At 40.3% G+C, this 20,165-nt stretch overlaps 3 protein-coding genes across 3 annotated transcripts; 2 read left to right on the top strand and 1 right to left on the bottom strand.

Moving 5' to 3' along the window:
* The first annotated feature begins 867 nt into the window (after positions 1-867).
* LOC135604938 (MLO-like protein 9) lies at positions 868-8,293 on the top strand. Its single transcript, XM_065094589.1, has 15 exons — positions 868-1,112; positions 1,747-1,804; positions 1,977-2,215; positions 2,439-2,555; positions 2,652-2,712; positions 3,861-3,949; positions 4,162-4,236; positions 4,353-4,441; positions 4,832-4,881; positions 4,984-5,024; positions 5,105-5,278; positions 7,094-7,129; positions 7,219-7,286; positions 7,484-7,544; positions 7,741-8,293. The coding sequence occupies exons 1-15, from the start codon at positions 981-983 to the stop codon at positions 8,140-8,142; spliced, it is 1,692 nt and encodes a 563-aa protein (XP_064950661.1). The 5' UTR covers positions 868-980; the 3' UTR covers positions 8,143-8,293.
* Positions 8,294-11,641: 3,348 nt separating this feature from the next.
* On the top strand, positions 11,642-12,384 carry LOC135604937 (probable E3 ubiquitin-protein ligase ATL45). The gene has a single exon (XM_065094588.1). The coding sequence runs from the start codon at positions 11,725-11,727 to the stop codon at positions 12,247-12,249; it is 525 nt and encodes a 174-aa protein (XP_064950660.1). The 5' UTR covers positions 11,642-11,724; the 3' UTR covers positions 12,250-12,384.
* Positions 12,385-13,747: 1,363 nt separating this feature from the next.
* LOC135605368 (HMG1/2-like protein) lies at positions 13,748-15,285 on the bottom strand. Its single transcript, XM_065095373.1, has 8 exons — positions 15,126-15,285; positions 14,968-15,025; positions 14,742-14,852; positions 14,566-14,623; positions 14,367-14,411; positions 14,202-14,282; positions 14,005-14,103; positions 13,748-13,915 (listed from the first exon to the last, which is right to left on the bottom strand). Exons 2-8 carry the CDS (start codon positions 15,015-15,017, stop codon positions 13,895-13,897), a joined length of 465 nt encoding a protein of 154 aa, XP_064951445.1. The 5' UTR covers positions 15,018-15,025; positions 15,126-15,285; the 3' UTR covers positions 13,748-13,894.
* Positions 15,286-20,165: the final 4,880 nt, after the last annotated feature.

Genomic DNA, 20,165 nt, shown 5'->3' with positions numbered 1-20,165 from the left:
AATCTTCTACATTAGATGCAGGACTAAATAATATGGAGTGTGACCTTTCGCTGATAACTTATTTCATTAAAAAAAAAAAGATAGCAAGCCAACTTAAATAAAATTTCTATTATGTTTTATTCACCGGCAAATATGAAGCTTCTTGGCTCACACACCATGGTAAAACAAATTAATGAGTTCAATAACCCACTAATTTTATCTTTATCTAAACTCGGCTTGAATATTTATTTTTAAATCACATTTGAATAAATCAGTTATATATGAAGATAAAAAAAAGGTTTGATCCAAAGTTATATAATAATAAAAATATCAACAAATAGGATAATCCGAATCTGAATCCAATTACTTATTTAAGTAACTGAATTTTAATCCACATCCAAATCTATCTCCAATGTTTCTTTTATTTGAAATCATTGCAAATCGGATCAAAGAGTAATCGAATCCGACCCGGTTATTCATACCACCGAGTCTCTCACGTGGGTTCTGACAGACCAGCCCCGCAGGCGGTGGGTCCATGGAGGTCTCATGGACATGAGACAGTCTTTGGGAGGTCGGTCCCAAAAAAGACTGGGGTCCATTACGTACTCGTCACGCGCTCCGATAAAGCAACTCGCGTATCATTCTCGAACTCGTCAAAGCTATCGATGACATGTCACCGACGTCTCGTCGTTTCGTTGTCATCAGATACCACTGGCGCCCCGTCACACGTCGGGCTATATCGGGTCCCACGGTTTTACCCAATTAAAAACCAGATAGGAAGCGGCGAGGTTAGGGACGGGTAGGAAATGGCATCACTGGGGTGTATTAATTTTAAGCCATTAAGAACGTTTCCTTACAAAAAACCCCTCCGGTCCGAAATGGTCTTCATCGTGACCCCCCGCTGCCGCATTTGGTCCTTCCTCCACTTCCCGACTCTGCTCCGTTCCCTGTTCCGGTAAAGATTAGGTCTGGATTCACCTCTTGTCGGTAAACTAGTGGCGATGATGGCGGCAAGTAGTGGTGGGAATTCGAGAGCGCTCGACCAGACGCCGACGTGGGCGGTGGCTTCGGTCTGTGCTGTTATCATTGTCATCTCCATTGTGCTGGAGAAGGGCCTGCATCGCCTAGGCGAGGTGACTCATTAGCGTGGCTGTTCACCCTCTTCTCTGTAAAACGCCTCTTGCTTTCTTTGATTTTTTTTTTCCCTTACTTTTTTGCCTTTTAGATACGTTAGTGAAGGAAATATGTTTTGATTTGTATATTTCTTCATAAGAAAAGGTTCGATTTTTCTCCCTTTTGATGTTCTTGAAGAGATAAATTTCCTTTTTTCTTCCTTTTTGATGTTCTCTTGTTGGTTTTTCTTCTCACTCTTGTTTGGTTTCATCAAATCTTTGTTTCTTTTCATAACGTAAACTTGATTTCCATTTAACGCGAAGTGTGATGTTATTTCTCTTTTCTCGGGTTTTGTTCACAAAGCGCGTGGATGAATACGCATTTCCCGAGTAGTTGTTTTGGGACTAGAGTAATCATGCTGCATCTTTAATTTCAGCTTCCTCCATTTTTGTTCCTTGTTCTGTTCTTTTAGCACCTTGGCTTGCTCACTGCGTCGAGAATTCTTGTTAGTAGTTCTCAACAGTTTGTGCCTGACCTGTGTTCGGTAGGTCCGCCTTTTTTACGTTGATCCTGGAGAGTAAGGATGATGTTGTCTGCTTCTGAGGCCGTGAAGTTTGGGAAATAATTTGTTTTTGACATGGTCTTGATTGACAGTGGTTCACTGCGAGGCGCAAGAAGGCTCTGTTTGAAGCTCTAGAGAAGGTGAAAGCTGGTAGGAATAATCTTTTTTCGACTATATGAAACTTAAATGCCCAATTGATTTGTTTTTGAGAAGCATCACTCTTGTACTTGATCCTTCTTTTCTCTGATTCCCATTTATATACTTCCCTCTCTATATTTGTGGTTTAAGTTATCCATCTCTATGATTTTGGTGATTTGTGCAGAGTTGATGATTCTTGGTTTCATTTCCTTACTGCTGACATTTGGACAGAACTACATTATCAAGATCTGCATACCTGAGAAAGCTGCAGATACCATGTTGCCATGCCGGCTCAAGCAGGAGGAAGTGGAAACAGAAGAGGATGAAGATCATCACCGAAGGCTTTTATTGGGTGCATACAGAGAAATGAGTTCGAAACATAGGACTTTAAAGGAGGATTCACCAGTATCTGGATGCTCTGAAGTAAGTCTGTAACTTTTACTTCTCTAAACTCGACTTGTGCATATTGTGATATTTGGAGATTAAGGATATTACTTGACTTATCTCAAACAGTGCACAAATAGTTTCTCTCTTGTTGAACTTGTTATGTTTATAATTCTTCTGTGAGTTGAGTCTTGCTTTTGCTGTCTGTCCAACATGGTTATTTAGCATAACACTCTTGCCGCTACATATAATTTCTTATCAGGGCAAGGTATCACTTATCTCGCTAAATGGTCTGCATCAGTTGCACGTGTTCATTTTTTTCTTGGCAGTCTTCCATGTAACATATAGTGCTCTAATAATGGCTCTGGGAAGGGCAAAGGTAAGCATAAGGAAACATCATACTCTTTTTATCTTGGATAAATTTCAATAGGTGCCCAAATCTTGAAGAAAAATACTATGAATCTCTTTCATGCAGATCCGAAGGTGGAAGGAATGGGAAAAGGAAACCTCATCTCTACATTATGAATTTTCCTATGGTAATTACATTCATAGTCCGTGCTATTTGACATTTTTGAGATGGAAATTGTGTTGCCATCTAATCACCTGAAGTCTTCTGAAGCCTCTCTATGTCTCTAAGGACAAATGCAGTACCTACTCACTAGTGTGACAACAAACGAGAAATTATTTTCTTGTTGTCTTCTTAATCTGTTCCCAGACTTCTTATGATATAGTATTTTCATCACTCTGAAAAATTCTTACTAGCTCAGCTAGAACTGCCTAATCTGAAATTTTCTGTTAATGCTAGCCAAATGAGCAACCCTGTCTGACCAACAGCCTGTGTCTTTTGATCTGAAATGAATTGAAATTGAAATAAGGTTGATTTGATTGATCTGTATGGATCTCCCAGTAAAGCATAATTTTTTGTCTTTTGATCTGTAGGAGGTAACCACTTTTTTAGTGTGAATGTACCATACACAGTGATAAGTGACAACTGAGAGATCCTCCATGAGAGGGGTTGAACTTTACCTTTGTTGATGATGACCTTGATGAATGGTGAATTTTAAAGTGGTTCCCTTTTCTAAACCCATCTATATCTATCTTAGGTTTTATCCTTCTTATCCCATCAGCCATGAATTCCTTTCCACATACTATCAGCCGAAATAAGACAAAAGTCCTTATCTTCTAGTAGTCCTCCTTTGGTAATTGCATAAGCCACTTGACTGGTACAAAGTATCACTCACAGTGTTGATGTACTTTGTTAGGACATTTATGATATTGCTTCTACATTTTCCTAGCAAAGTAAATCAGCCATCATTTCCCTGGATGAATCTGTGTTTTCCATTTACAGCATTCAAGATATTCTTTTATTGCTCCACTTGAATGCACAAGCCCTTTCTTTCCATTTTAAAGGAGCAAGCTACATTAGCTCGTACTCAACTCACGCGGGAAAGTATTCACTCTTTGCTCTGTGAATGAACACTACCATGTTTTTCAAAGGTCACTTCTGTTGCACTTTGCTTGAAACATTCGAGCAGAGGCATGCTTGCTATTGCTATCCCACAACTCATGTTACGTGGGTAGGAGGAATTAAGATTTTGATATTCTATCTCTGTTGATGCTTCTTTTTCTCTAACAGTTAATGAGAATTTAATCAGGTTATTTTTACTGCATTCAACTGATGCAGATCCTTCAAGATTCAGATTTTCACGTGAGACATCTTTTGTGAGACGACATACAAGTTTTTGGAACAGAATACCAATTTCCCTTTACATCGTAAGAATGTCTTGCTTTACATAGTATTGAAATTCTTCTTGTTCATAATAACTATTTGTGCTTTTCTATGGACCTGGCTTACTAATATGCAATGAATTAACGCAGAAGATTTCTTTTGACTTTCTTTTGATTGAAAACCACATCCTCTACATTTATACTGTTCACAATTTTACATCTGGTTATGTTTGTCACTTGATGCCCAATTTATGCAGGTTAGTTTTTTCAGTCAATTTTTTCAATCTGTTAGGAGAACTGATTACTGGGCCATGCGACATGGCTTCATTACTGTGAGTTTTTTCTAGTAGAAATATGCAGAATACCTTTATATTAGTTCTTATTATGTTTGTTTCAGAACAAAAATATTATTTAGTGCTTACTTTGTTGGTAACTAACATTTTTACAGGTTCATCTATCTCCTGGTAGTAAGTTTAACTTCCAAAAATATATTAAAAGGTCATTGGAGGATGATTTCAAGGTTGTTGTAGGAATCAGGTACAGGAAAATATATTTGTAGTTCTCATGAAGCTGTGTGATTATTATCAGTTTCATTTTAACTAATACACCCTAATTTAGTGCTCGGAATATGGAGAGTAGTTATGCTTGCATTCTTATATTAATTGTTTTCTATTTTTCTGCTACGAGTGCTGAAAGAAACTATCTAACAATTAAATTAGACATGTGAATTTAAAATTGCATTAAAACCTGAAATTATGGGAATGGTACTTCACAAGATAAAGAAAGCAGCCATAAGATTTGTTCAAACTTATAGCTTTTACCATCATGCCTTGTTCTGTATTAAAACTGTACATGCAGTATTCCACTAATAATCCTGGGTGGTTCTTCCCTGCCAATTTTAACATGCTCTTTTATATGGCTGGACAGTCCTGTTTTATGGGCTTCTGCAGTTCTCTTCTTGCTGCTCAATGTTAAGGGTGGGTGACTCTCATAATTTTACATAGAATACTGGTAGTTTATTGTTTTCAGATGTCTATGTATAATATTTGATTTGGCTTAATAATCAACTTTATTTTCAGGGTGGCAGACATTATTCTGGATATCCATCATTCCCCTTATTGTAAGCATTTTATACATCCTCTGACCAGTGTATGTACATCTTGTTCTGTTAATACAAATATCGGATGATTATTTTTGCAGGTGATCTTGGCAGTTGGAACGAAGTTGCAAGCAATCATCACACAGATGGCTATTGAGATCAAAGAGAAGCATTCCGTGATCCAAGGAATTCCTTTGGTGCAGCTACGTGATGATCACTTTTGGTTTGGCCGTCCTCAGTTTGTCTTGCTTCTCATTCATTTTACATTATTTCAGGTAAAATTCCTTTTCTCCTCTTTGTTAACTATTCCTTAAAAGAAAGTTACTGTTCTAATTGGATTACCTTAGAAAATATAAATGAGAGTGCACTTGTGATAATCTGAATAACTGTCAAGGATGTAGTCTAATATTTTGTGCATATGCCACATATGTTCACAATGTAGCTCAAAAGCCATGAGCGACAGTCTAATTAGCACTCAAAAGCCATGAGGTCTTCTAATATCCAAGCGGTTGGCAAAGAACAAAGGAAGTTCATGGTGAGATGCAATTATTATAACTTTACAGCATGGTGGTTGTTGGTGTAAACAACCTGGAGCCGTGGCCTCGGGGCTGACGCAGCTCGGTTCGGGTCCGGACGACGGGGATCTCCCGGGGGTGTTCCTGGAGCCCGCCGAGGTGGTCGGGTGCGATGGTCCGATCGGGACGGGGTCGTCGTTTCCTTCGGGCTGGCACTCCTCGTCCGCGCGTCCGGCGGGGACCTTGGGCTTCGCACCTGCACAAAGGTCGGGTCGGGGTGCTCGGCCCGACCCCTCCGACGATCGAGTTAGAAGATGTGGAGGGTTTCAGATGAAGAAGTATGTTGTGTGTCCCTCTTTTTTTTTCCCTCTCTGATGAACGAGAGGGTATTTATAGGGAAGCTTACTGTTGTTTGATGTGCCCGCCTGCAGGAGGCAGGCTGGTAGCGTCTGACATGGGTGTTGGCGTGGCGTGAAGAACCGAGCCTGAGTAGGCGTTAATGCGCCTCGGCCGGTGTTCCGGTTCGGTTGACCGAGTGCAGTCGCACCGATCGAGGCGTGAGGCGTTGGCTGACGTCAACCGAGTCTTATCATAATTACTATCTTCATCAATGGTCATTGTCTAATTTGACCATTTTATTAATTATAAATTACCAAACCATGTAATATCAGGCATCTCATTCGGTGCCTGTCTGGTATGGAACCAAATTGGTTTGCAAACCAGGGTTTAATTTTTCTCGTCTGCTACAGTAACATTGAGGTTGTCAGAAATTGGTCACAAATTAATAGAACTTGAAAAGACCATTTTGATTAATTTCAGAGATTTTGGTCTTAAGGTAGACCAATTATATTAATAAGCATCATGAACTGAACTGTGCTCATGTATGGTCCAACTCATAAGGTGGATTGCTTATTTCGATATTCAAGTGCTGTAACCTGTCAGCAAAGCCTAATTGAAACATCAGAGTTTAGAATTATAGACTGGGTTGTGGTCATGTACAACAAGAAAGTAAAAGTTGACGAAAAGGTTGATCTACAAGGTATGGTGTCAATCTACGAGGTTGATGAGGAAGATTAAAATGGTAATATTTACTTCACTGTTGGAAAATTCCAATTTTATGCCTCTATAGGATGCTACCGATAATATGTGCAAGTTTCACATAATTATGTAGGATTTCAGTATTGGAGGTGTCCATACAGAATTTAGCAATCCTTTTCTTGAATCTGCATAGACTCATACTTAGATTGAACTCTGACTAAAGAACAGTGTGATGAACTTGATCATATGAGATTGATGTGCATCTGATTCTGTAAGACGCTAGGCCATTCTGCATATCTGAGACATGCATGTTTTGTTGTTTACCTCTTGTTCTTGTAAGATGGTATGCATGTTAATACCCTACATTCTTGTTAAGTTTGAATTTTACTCTTCTTGTTTTGCGAATCCTCATGAAACTAATTCTAGTTAAAAGCTTCTCATGCTAGCTGGCCTTCTTGTACTATTAGCTTTATGCATTTTATTTCTGTCACCTTTTTACTAGACTAGAGTCTGAAGTGTTGCTTACTATCTTCACAGAATGCTTTCCAAATAATGTATTTTCTCTGGATATGGGTAAGCCTTTTCTCTCCTTTGTAGTTCTTTGTCTTTATTATTATATAGCATATTTCTTCAAACATGACTAGCAATGTGTCCTTGGACAGTACGAGTTTGGCCTGAATTCTTGCTTCCATGACAATTTAAAGCTCGTTATTGCCAGAGTATGCCTTGGGTATGTTATTTCTCTTCTTCCTTTTCTTAGATTGCGACTAGTCTGGTATGACCATGTCGCTATAACTTGATGATTATCATGATATTCTATATTCAAATGACAACAATGCTAAAGCCTATCCACAGTGTGACAATTCTGTGATGGTTTGGTTGTTTTGCAGGTAATATCAACTTATATATCTCTTGTTGTTTGTGCAGAATCGGAGTCCTATTTCTGTGTAGTTACATTACACTTCCTCTATATGCTCTTGTGTCTCAAGTAAGGCACTCTGCTTATTCTTTTCCCTTTGTTTCAGATAATATGTGAATGAAGCAGAGATGGCAATAAAGTTTAGCTTCCTACTTGCGTCTGTAAAATGATATATGAATCTCAAGAAAAAACATACTCATACAACAGTGATATTTTCTTAATGACATTATAGATTTATGTTCTGTTTTCATAATTTTCGTGTCAGATGGGGTCGCATATGAAGAAGTCGGTCTTCGACGGGCAGACATCCAAAGCTATCAAGAAGTGGCGGCAGGCCGTGAAGAAAAAGAGCACGAGCAGTTCGACAGGTACTCCATACAGGTCGCTGTCTGCCAGTCCGACGGGAGGCTCAAATCCTTCAACTCTGGACCCAATTCATCAGTTCAATTCTGCTGGGAGCATATCGCTAACTTTCTCTCGGAGGCGGCATTTCTCAGATATAGATGCCGAGGAGGCCGATGCTGAAGTGCCGCCATCAGCGCCAGCCGACAGCAGCACGTCCAGTGCAGCTCCCACTCACCTGCTGATAGGATCAACCGAGCAACGGTTGCATGAGGCGGAAGACGACACCGAAGACTTCTCATTTGTAAGGATTACGAATCCATGACGTCGCTTTGCAATTAGGCGTATTATGTTTGCTTAGAAACTCATTTTAGATGATCGAATGTACAAGTGTACGATCTCTTTCAAACGCAATTAGGCATATTATGTTTGTATGACTCGTTTTAGATCATTGCGGGTAGAGCATAATTTGGTAACATACCCTCTAACAACTACTCACAGTCACGTCAGTGCCAACCAAGAGCATCAAAGTCAACATGACGGACCACGTCAGCACCACGCCCCTCAAGTACGATGTTGCCCTCGCAAAGATCGGGACGACGCCGACCGAGTACGATGCCACCCCGCAAAGATCGGGATGGCGTCGACCGAGTACAACGTCGCCCCATCGGATCGGGACGACCCCGATCAAGTGCGACACTGCTATTCGGCGTCGAGGCACAAAGGACGCCCAATGTCCGCCCGCACGAGAAGTGAGTTTGTCGCTTAAAGGGTCGGCGGCCATAAATGTGTCAGGTATAGTTGGTCCCCAAGCGCAGGGTATAAAAACCCATCGTCGGGCCAGCGCCAAGGGGAGATTTTCCTAGTTTTCACTCAGTTTTAACTAAATCTTCGGAGGGGTCGAGTCAGTAAATCTCTTTCCCGACCCCAACCTGTGTGCAGGAGCCAGACGATAAGAAAGGAGGCAACTATTCAAGGGGGAGCCCCTGCATTCCGAAAGCAAGGTTCGAGCTCGATCTAACCGGATGACGACTTCCACTGCCCGAATATCTACGGGGGCGATCTTATACATCCGGGACAGGACCGAACCGTGCTAACTCCTCAACCACGATGTAAAGGTTCACTAACAATTACATATACAAGTGTCCGATCTCAAATCTTTGAGATGCAATTAGGCATAATACATTTGTACGATCTCCAAATCGATCATGTATTTTTTTTTTTTAAATTAAAGGTAAAAACAAATGCTTTCCTGTTCTCGATTATAGAAAATATTTAAGTGAAAAATAAATAAAATAAAAAATTACCCATTCAGATAACAACGAAAGATCTAACAAAAATAAAAAACTATCGATTCAGATAAAAGCAAGATGTAACGAAGATCCTATCAAGAGAATGTCTCATATCTCTTGGCTTCTTCATATGATTTGAATGTTCGATTAGATTTGGTCGGTAATGGAATCGGAATTTTAGACCTTTTCAAGTCCAACTCAAAAATCAACGAAGAATTCGATTCCCTTTATGCAACAATGTTTGAAAACCTTTCGTCGATAGAGCCCACAGTCGTGTATCAAAAATATCTGCAGACGATTGTGGCCAAGGAAACAAAAGCAAAAAAAGGCATGTGAAAGATCGGAAAGCGGGGGGCGGGGGGCGGCTGCTATCTCCATATGGGCCTACAAACCATTACCGCTATCACCTTCGCTTCCCTCGTCCCCATTCATTCACAAAGTGAACGCAAACACTGACTTTGAGCTGCTCCTCTGTCTCTATCTCTTTTCCGGCCCCTTTTATCCAAAGTTTGGGGCATGCGTTCGACTTAAAAGAGTCAATGAATCCCAGTGCTTCGTTTGAACTGTTGCTTGCGATAAGGCAGCTTCTCGGCCATCCTTGGTGATCCCATGAGCTACTCCACTTCTGTGAAGACCAATCGACTCCTCCTCCTCCGTCCAAACGTCGATATCGTGGGCTTGTGGTGTTTGGCTGGCGTACTTTCCATGTCAGCAGCTCACAAGATATTTCCGCAGAAGTTGGTTCAAGTTAGGTACATGGAAAACTCGGAGGAATCTATGCACCCACCTATCACGCCAATCCAATTCCCTCATCCGAAGTATCCATTTCATAGCGGCCACACCTATCGCCACTCCCAGAATATACAGCATTCAAATCCATGTATCTTAAAAGAAACGCGTCCAAAAGCTCATTGAAAATATCTCGCAAGGGTGATAATGGACTTCACCAAATCATAGATAGGTATGATAAGCCACCTAAGCCAATATACATATATATACCATTTCCAGTGTCTTAATTAATGATGCTTTATCTATCATTTTGGCATGAAGCAAATTGATATCTGGAGTGTCACCATCTTAGCTAAAGCGATTAAGCTAATAGATGTCCACGACAAGGAGAAGCAACTTAAAACGTTGATACCACATAAATAGCAATATATTTACATGTATAGTATCTCATAATATCTTTTAGAAAAGATCTTTCACTTAAATCATGAGTAAGACAAATAAATGTCGACACGAAGAGTCGCTACGTCATCGAGCATGACATGATTGACGTGACAGCGTCGACATCGGATTTCTATTCCATTGTTTGAGAGTTCTGCGCCGCATTAATCCGTGAGGTTAGGCGATTTGCCTTACCGTGCACTTTATGATCTTAGATTACCTGCCACCTTTTGGACTTCACGTAGGTATTCAATCCAAGCCTCTCCAACACACTTCTTGCTTGCCTAAACGACGACAGCATTGTTAGTGTCCGATATTTCTATGATTACCGAGTTATCACTGCCATCGTTTCTATGATTAGGGCAATTTTCAAATATATATATAATATATATTGATATTAATTAAAATAAATATATTAAATTAGTATTAAATTATAAAAAAATAATGCAAAATTAATGACACATTCATAACATTATAATTTCAGCTTAAATAGACCAAAACAATAAATAAAAAATTTAAATTCTAATAGTTTAATTAAATGAAATTGGGTCTTTTAATAGCTAAAAAAAGAAAAATTAATCAATTTGTGTTTCATTACATATTTTCAGTGTTTCATGAAAAAAATAATATTTTTTAAATAATAAACCTCAGTTGTATTATTTTTAATAAAATTATATTATTTTTAAAGCTTTATTCGAAAACAATGTAACTCACATCCCACCTTTTCCAAAAATTCTCAAATTCACAGAAAAACTTGCAGATAACTTACAAAGGCTTAAATGTATTACTTTATTATTAAATCATTATATATTATTTATTTAGTCATTTAAGGTGAAAGTGTAAAATTATACATTTTTATTTTACCCAATTTAAGGTAAATTTATCATAACTTTGGAAAAAAAAACCTCACCTAAATTTTATTATAGAAGATTTTATGAGGTTCTAAGATCACAAAAAAAAAATTTAAAGACCTGAGTTTAACTGTTTTTAAATGGGATCATACTATTTTTGAATGGGGTAAACCCATTCAAAAGTCCTTTTTTTATATCATTAAACCTCATAAAACCTTTTATAATAATATTCAAGTGATTTTTGTTCTAAAATTATGATAAATTCAGCTTAAATCGGATTAAAAAATAAATAAAATTATATTTATCTTAATTATTTGAAAATTTATTATTTAGGCTTTGATAAGTTATTTGTAAGGTTTTCTGAAAACTTGAGAGTTTTTAGAAAAGGTGTAAAAGCAGAGCTAATGATTAAAATTAAAGATAATTTACCCTAATGATTAAGTACTAATTAGCCTCTCAACACAATAAAACTACAATGCCTCTCCCCTATAAAAGCAGATCTACCACACCCAAACTTCCAACTCCCCAAACTATTACTCCCTTTGCTTCCTTCATCTCTCTCTCCATCCGACTCTCTTAGTTGTGACTGTCGAGGCAATGCGTTCTCCAGCGAGGTTCCTCCAGTCCTCCGACCACGCGGAGCCGCCGAGCTCCCTGCTCATCGACTCCGACATCGTCGTCATCCTCGCCGCCCTCCTCTGCGGCCTCATCTCCGTCGTCGGCCTCGCCCTCGTCGCTCGCTGCGCCTGGCACCGCCGCTCTGCCTCCGCCCCGCCCAACAAGGGGCTGAAGAGGAAGGCCGTCCAAGCCCTGCCGACGCTCTCCTTCGACTCCTCCTCATCCAACACCGCCGCCTCCCCCGACGCTGCCAACGGCGGCGTTAAGCTGGTCGACTGCGCCATCTGCCTCGCCGAGTTCGCCGACGGCGACGTGGTCCGCGTCCTGCCGCAGTGCGGCCACGGGTTCCACACCGGGTGCATCGACACGTGGCTCCGGTCCCATTCCTCCTGCCCCTCCTGCCGCCGAATCCTGGTGGTCACCGCTTCGCCGTCTCGGTGCCAGAGCTGCGGCGCCACCCACAAGGCGCCTTATGGTGGCGCCGAAAGCACGTTCTTAGCGTAGAACACAGCCCTAGTCACTGTTTGTTGTAATGTTTCTTAGAATTTAGGTTGGAAGAAGATTCGATTCGTTGTTGATGTTTCTGTATGTATATATTTCTCTTACAAATTGCAAATAGGAAGAAAATGGTGCACATGAGATGAGATCAAAATGGAATCAGATAGCTTGCAATGGGAGAAGAATCTTAGTCGCTTGGAGCTTGGCGATGAATTACCGTTCCTGGCTTTTGCTTTTCTCGGGAAAAGGTGGCAACTTGCTTTGCCAAGGACTTCTTTGGTGGTCCTTTCACATGTATCTTTGAATGGCGCGTGTCACTCCATTTTTCTTCTCCATTCCTCTATATATATATATATATATATATATATATATATATATATATATATATATATATATATATATGGATTTGAAATTACAGTTGGTTTTATACACCTTGACAATGCGTATGGTAATAAAATTCACATATATTGACCTAAATTTCTTTTTTATAAAATTGATGCCGTATCTTTCCACTTATATTTCACTTACCTAATTGGAAGGGTTTGTCCGTCGCCTTCAAAATCAGCATTGATACGACCACTTTTAAGACCAACTTATTCTTTAACTATTGAGATTATTTTTTTATTATTCAATAATAAAACAAATGTTATTCAAATAAAAGAAACTGATTCATAATTAATAATATGTTTAAAAAGATAATTAATATTTTTTTTTTTGCTAATGTAAATCTTATAATTTTCAAGAAAGTCTAACAACTAAAGCTCCCGGCGAGGATCGAACTCGCGACCGCACTACCACTATGCTACGGAAGCGGTTGACAGTAGATTTATAAAATAAATTAATATATAATCATATTTTATTCCAAACATACGGCAAAACGTATCCGTTGATCAATTATGACAAGAGAGGTTCAACATCATCATGAAAGCATAATGAGTTGAAATAATTTGGGTAATTGAAGATAAATTCATATTGATGGAAGTGGTTCTATAGGAAATTTGGAATACATCCTCTTTCTTTCTTCATTACTTCTAAAGATAGAAACTGCTAAAAATTTGGCCTCCCCGATTGACTCACCATGGAAAAGCCTGGAGTTTTAGCCAGGCAATAATAATGAAGGATGGCAAGTACAATTAAGACAAGGATGTAAACTAGCATATTTTGATGGTAGGCCTTATAAGGCTTGCAACCCTAATTATGGGGAAAAACTTTTCTTAGAGGCGTTATTTGGGCAATAATACAAGTGTTTGCCGCAACATTAACAAGCAAGCAAAAAGGCCTGCTTGTTCTATGCCGAACTTATCAGTGGGAATCATATAGCATCATTCTTGTACAGCTCACATTGGGTAATAATCCCATACGCAGTGCTCATCAAACACAAACCGAATAGAAAGTATCACCGACCAATTTCGTGCAATCGAATTCACCACTCGGGAATCGCAGATGAAGCATCTCATAAGGGAGCACAGAGAACAACCTCAACATGGGCAAGAACAAGATCAAGTGGCACTAAATTAGCTTGAATTAGACGAAAGTAAGTACACGTTAGTGACGAACAGCCAGGACATGGCTTTGTCATTCACATAGAAGGTAGAACAAAGATGGGGAAAGAAGACAAAGATAACATAGCAAGACTTGCTTCCAGTTTTCCTCATTCATCGTCTTCCTCTTCCTGTTGTTCAAAACCGTACCAACAAGGATTAGCAAATTCTCCCATGGCAACTAAGAAATCTAAAAACTAATTTTCCGATAACTACAAACCTCCTCGCTTCCCTCTTCTTCCTCGTCGTCATCGTTCACCTCAGACTTGGACTTGTCGGACTCATCTTCATCCGCAGCAGCGTGACTTCCTCCCCCAGACTATTTGATCAGACAACAGAAAAGAAGCGAATTTACACAACTGATATCTGAAATGTTTAAAGCAATGGAGAAACAAAGAAACAGTTCGAGAGTAATACCTGATTCTTATTGTATGCAGCTATTTTCTTGGTGTACTCTGTCTTGAACTTGGCTGCCTTGGCCACATAAGGAGCCTTCTCCTGGAATCAAGCATGTATCTTTGTTTAGTTCAAAACAGGATCATCGAACCAATTAGGGAAAGGAAAATTGATGCAAATACTTACAGCTTCCGACAAGGATTTCCACTTGTCTCCACCGGCTTTACCCACCTAATTAGATCAAACTAGCTGCAATTATTTTGTTATACAAAAAAAGATGCAACTTTGAGCGATCAAACAAACTGCGATTTTTATCCTTTACAAAAAAAAAAAAGACAAAATTGAGAGCAGATGGATCCGCAGTAGAGAGGATGAGGAATCTTACCACAGAGACCGATTTGTTATTTGGATTCTTTTCCTTGAATGACTTCCTGAATTCTTCCCTGTCAATCCAAACAGGCGAAGTTACATAAGCCGAGAAATCAAGGAAAGAAAAAATACAGATCTAGAATCAGCTTAAGGACACGAAAGAAGGAGCAAGCAACCGAGCAGAGATCTCACATGAAGACGAAGAAGGCGCTGGGAGGCCTCTTGGGCTTGTTCGGATCCTTGTCCGCCTTTGTCTTCCTCGGCTTCTTACTCGCCCTCTCCGGTCCCTTCTTCACCGACAGCCTTGAAAAATTACCCCCAAAAAAAGGGAAAATAAACCACCATCAGATCCCAAGCCCTAACTATCAAAATACCGATCGATCAACCAAGCAAACCAAAAAGAAGAGCAGATCCTCACTTGGTGTCGGCCTTCTTGGGGGCATCGACCTTCGATTTTCCCCGTTTCATGGCGAGATCTGCAGCAAAAAAACGTCAGATCCGGCGGAAAACGCCCAAAAAAATCCCAAAAAATCGATCAAAAAGCAGAATAATAGAACGAAATGGGGAAAATTTTACCTTGAAATTGGGCTTCTTCGCTGGGGGCAGCGCAAAGGAGGAGAAGCGGTCAGGTCATGGGAGGAAGAGGAAGGCGAGGGGGGAGGGATAAGAAGGGCGGAGAGTGGTGGGGGTATGAAGAGCCGTGGAAGAAGAGAAATTAGAATCCAACGGCTCGAGATGGTCGTCGAAACGAGGGCAGAAGGGAGGCTGGGAGCGGGGCTTTTGTTATTCAACACGTCAGCAATCCGAGTGATCGCTTCCCATTGGCTCCCATGATGCTTTACCTCGATCTCTCCTGAGGATCGAGTACATCGCACAGAATTCCGGACCGCAAACTTCACCCAATCACAGATAACAACCAGCGGGGCCAGTATTTGAAAATATGGGCCCCAAAAATTGCTAAAGCCTAAAAATTGGTCGAGCTCACGTGTGTTCTTCTGTTTGCTGTCTTTCTACTTTTTTTCGTTTTCTGTGGGTGCTTTCGTGCCCGTTGTTAGCCGCACCAATAGCGTTGTGAACGATGAGTTGGCGGGGGCCAGCCGACGCGCCTGAGAGAACCTACCGTTGGATTCGCATCAACGCGGTTAGTACAGAGAGATGGGCATCTTCGACCACAGGATTATTGATCACGTGCAAGGAAATTGCTGAGTCAGAAGAGATAGATATCGGCATTACCAAAGGTGCTTTTGTACTATGCATAGAATACACAGTACCTTACCCGTTTTATAACTAGCTATATCGTTGTGGGTCCCAGTGAAAAAGTCCGAACGGAAGGCCGGTGACAGAGACGAGCTGCGGGGAAACACGTAAGAAAGTAAAGCTCTTCATCCCCCGACTTTAATTCGCGTTGTTCAGGGCGACCGATCGTCGGCTGGCGGGGACCACCAACCGAGAGGTGGATGGTGGAGACTCGCGTGAAGTTGTTCCGTTGACGCAGCATATCGCATACATATTAAATCAAAGATTCTTTAAGATCATCACATTGCCTACGGATGCCACCGTAATAATAAGAATAATAATAATAGATTATATTTGAGATATTTTTCATAAAATTAAAAATAAAAATTATTATTATTATTATTATTTTCTTCTTCTTCTTCAATCCATTATTTCGGTTGTCTTCTTAGCGATAATTTATCTAAGATAAACAATTAATAAATTTGGATTTAAGTGTCATACGATTTGATTCTCGATGACGATAAAATATTACAATTCGTCTCAAATAGTTGAGACCTTAAGATTATCGTTGTACAATCGATGCTTATCGACCCAACTCTTTCTTATAATTCATGGAAAAGATCAATCAGTTACATCATATAATCAAATAAAAAAAAAGGATCATATCATCATAACCATGTATACTGAGAACAATGACAGCATCTCTCATGCACTTTCATATTCCATGATATTTCTTTCAAAAGGTAACTTTTAGGTTCTTGTCGCGTAGCCTAAACAAAATTGTAAGAGAATATTCTTCCTCCGCTAAACTTTATTTACTTTTGTGATAACTTTTGTCCTCTTATTCTTTTCGGAAACCTAATTTTAATACACAAAGTGGTGGTGTTTGTCAAATTGCTATAGTTTTTCTATTCGAAAGGACATTGCCAACGATGCCAAAAGTCTGGTACTATTAGCAAGTTCTGTGCTGCAAGGAATATATATATATATATATATATATATATATATATATATATATATAGGAAATATTTTACCTACATATAGTTGGTGATATTTAATTAAAACTCTAATAAAAAGAAAAAGAGGCTTTGGCGTTATAGAGGGTACATCTAGTAAGCTTCGTATTAGCATAGAATTAAATTAAGAATCTGTCTTTATTTTTTATATTGATAATGGATAAGTTTACTGGTTATTTATATGATAGACCTATGTAGTGTATATTATTTGTTGGTAATATTATCTTAATTGATAAGAATTTAAGTGAAATTAATTATAAACATGAGTTACGAAGGTAATTCTTATAAACTAAAGATTTTTAGTTAAGTAGAACTAAAAATAGATAAGTGAATATAGTTGAGTTGGATTATTAAGAAGTTTTCTTAACTAAAAGCTTGAAAATCTTAGATCAATTATTTAATAAGATAGAGAGATCAATAAAGATATTGTTCGTAGAGTAGAAACAAGATAGTTAAAAAGGTGAGTGACTTCATGAGTCTTGTGTGATCATTGGATAACTTTGAGATTAAAAGAAAAAAAAATTATAAGATAGTCACGAGACTAATAATGATTTATGGATCTAAGTATTATTAGATAACTTAAAAATAAAATATATAAAAAAAATTATTTACTAAAATAATAATATTACGATGGATGTATAAAGTTACTTGGAAAGATAGGAATAATACTAATTTTAATTGTGAACAACTAGTTATAAAAAAAAATATATGAGAAAAAAATATTTAAGATGGAATATACATATACTTAAAAAATCTCCGGATGCGATACTCAAAACAATTCATGTTAGTGGTACGAGAAAAAAAACAAAAAAAATACCTAAAAAGATTTTAATAAATTTTTTTAAATATTTTAAATTTAATTAAGTGTATGACTTTTAAATTAAAAACCTATATAATTTGATAAGGTATATTTTGGGTCCTAACCATGTCATAACCACATCATCAGCCATGTCACCACCGATGCCATGCCACGCTACAGCCAAGTCGGCAAGAGGAGCACCCCCATGCGCCGAGCCAGAATCCGTACCAAGGCATTGCTCGGTACGTCCCGTCCCGGAAAGCCCGGGATGACGCCATATTGTCACGGACAAACTTCTAAACAAGATGTTTGATGTAATGCTTATGAATGTCCGTGTCTTTTGGCATGTTCATGCCGTGTACATCATGTAGAGGGGCGGTCGAAGGCTTAATAGTCCCATTTTAGTTAGGTTGGTGGCCTCTTTAGGCTTGTAAATAAAGGTTGTGTCATGTGGACACGTGCGAGAGATACTCGGTCTGTAATGGATCATTTTACCCTTTGTTGTGCCACTGTTCAGAGCTTGTAAAGTCTGTTTGTAATTTGCATTGTCTATGAAGTGTTTTTCAGAGATGTTTGCTTGTGGATCTCGATTGAGGCGTTCTCTCTAACCCGTTCTCTCTTTTGTTGGTCCTAAGGGACAATGGGAGGCTCGGGGAGGCTGACCTTTGTAGACGGACACGCAAAGGTGCCGCACGACTTAGGCAAAACCAGCTAAGTCTGTGACAGATGGTATCAGAGCGGGACAAGCACTCATAGAAACACTTAGCATGCAAACGTGGGGGACCTAGCGGGGCTGCGTTGAGGGCAGTCAACACACGCACGATCGTTTGGGGGAAAACGGGCATGGAGATGTAGGGGAAAAGGAGTCGCTCGAAGGAGCGGGCATTTGACATTGGCATTCAGAGGAATGGCCAACCCTTCGCGCAAGAGCCACCACGAGAACAGGCAAGCTTGGAAGAATGCGGAGCGCACAAAGGTTGGGGTGGTTGAGTTTGAGCTACGGCTCAATGTTGACAACTATACTTGATGGTGCTCAAGGCAAGCGAGGCGCTTGGTAAATGATGAGACCATGCAAGGTGGAATGAGTTGCTCAACGACCAAAAGAGTTATGCAAAGCTCACAGAGGTGAGGGGAATTGCTAATTTGAAGAATTTGGTACTCATGCATGGGCTTGTATGCGGACGATAGAATGTTTGTGGCCATCCCAAGGCGACCAAAACTCGGCGCCATGGAGCATTGAAACTTTCTCTTCGGCATGTGAAGGATACGTCCGTAGGAGGCTGAAGTGTGCAACGAGTTCAGCATGTTGCTAGGCCTTGAGTGGTGCAGCGGGGGCTGTATTGACGTGGAGTCGCAATCTAGCAAGTGCGTTTGCAAGCGGCAGAACAATGCACAGTTTGTTCAGCAAATCGGAGTAGTCCAAGGGGATTGTGGTCTTCGAAACGAAGAGAGATGTTGCTCCAATAGGACGGTTATCCAGGAGGGATAAGTCCTGGCTCTCCAGAGGGAGAATCATGTGAGACGGACCTCACATGTTGAGGAGTACCTCAATAAACAACGACTCCACGAAGCCCAATGGACTGAGCAAGTGGCGAGGAGTCATCGCATGATCTCGCTTGAGAGAATGCATTGGTGGATGCATTGCAAGATCAAGTGGGAGAGCGATTCAAAGCAACTTAAATGAAGGCACACTTGGAGTCGATATGGAGATCGGACTCAAGGGAGGGCTGACCCGTGGAATGGTGGGAGCGAGGGCCACCATCGACTCAATGCAAAAAAACGAGCGGAACAACTTGGGTGTAACTTGGCGAAGTACCCAAGCCGTATGAAGGGAGCCATCATAGAAGTTGGAACATGGAGCAGAGGCGCAGTGCTTTCCTTAGACATAGATCAAGGACATGAACTCTTGCAGAGGCAAGAGTAGGATCATGTTGTTCCATGGGTCATTCATCTATCAGAGAGGACTCATCTTGCATGGTGCCAAAGATAAAGGGAGCTTCTGGGCACATGCACCTTATCTCGGAGGAGCATTTGATGGAGGAACTAAGGCGACTCAATTTGCGGAGGCAAAGTTGGGTTCAGAAGGCCTTAGCACGGGGCAAGAGGACGTAGAGGCGGGTACTCTTGAAGAATATGCCACAGTGTTGTCATTCAAGTTGCCATGAAGGAAGCGGTGCGCAGCGGAGATTGTACTGGTAGGGGGCAGAGGCCCAGGATCCAGACAATGGTGCACAAATTACAGTGAAGTCGGTGGACTTCGGGAGCTACTAGGCGATGGACTGTCCTAGAGCGGTGCTTCATCAAGGTGTGACCCAAGAGTGGGTGGATGAAGGTCAATTGCCAAAGGAGCGAACAAAATCGAAGGTGGAGGAGACCCTGCGATGTATTGGCAGAGGCCACACATGGAGGGTTCACAATTCGAGTTTATTCCACAAGGATCAGAATGCAATGGAGATGTCACCAGGAGGTGACATGGTGCAGCGGATCGTGGTGGAACAGTTCGTGGCAATGCGATACACACGAAGTGAGTCCCGGGAGGGACTATATCATATGGAGGTATGATCG

This window comes from Musa acuminata, chromosome BXJ2-2 (genome assembly GCF_036884655.1).
Source record: "Musa acuminata AAA Group cultivar baxijiao chromosome BXJ2-2, Cavendish_Baxijiao_AAA, whole genome shotgun sequence".
NCBI classification, from domain to species: Eukaryota; Viridiplantae; Streptophyta; class Magnoliopsida; order Zingiberales; family Musaceae; genus Musa; species Musa acuminata.
This window is presented reverse-complemented; position numbering and strand designations above follow the sequence as displayed.

Coding starts and splice junctions, on each gene's coding strand:
- LOC135604938 (XM_065094589.1), top strand. CDS start 981: ATGATGGCGGCAAGTAGTGGTGGGAATTCGAGAGCGCTCGACCAGACG. Junction 2,556..2,651: donor TGGCTCTGGGAAGGGCAAAG/GTAAGCATAAGG, acceptor TCTTTCATGCAG/ATCCGAAGGTGGAAGGAATG. Junction 7,545..7,740: donor TATATGCTCTTGTGTCTCAA/GTAAGGCACTCT, acceptor TTTTCGTGTCAG/ATGGGGTCGCATATGAAGAA.
- LOC135604937 (XM_065094588.1), top strand. CDS start 11,725: ATGCGTTCTCCAGCGAGGTTCCTCCAGTCCTCCGACCACGCGGAGCCG.
- LOC135605368 (XM_065095373.1), bottom strand. CDS start 15,017: ATGAAACGGGGAAAATCGAAGGTCGATGCCCCCAAGAAGGCCGACACC. Junction 14,853..14,967: donor CCCAAGAAGGCCGACACCAA/GTGAGGATCTGC, acceptor TAATTTTTCAAG/GCTGTCGGTGAAGAAGGGAC. Junction 13,916..14,004: donor AAGAAGAGGGAAGCGAGGAG/GTTTGTAGTTAT, acceptor TTTGAACAACAG/GAAGAGGAAGACGATGAATG.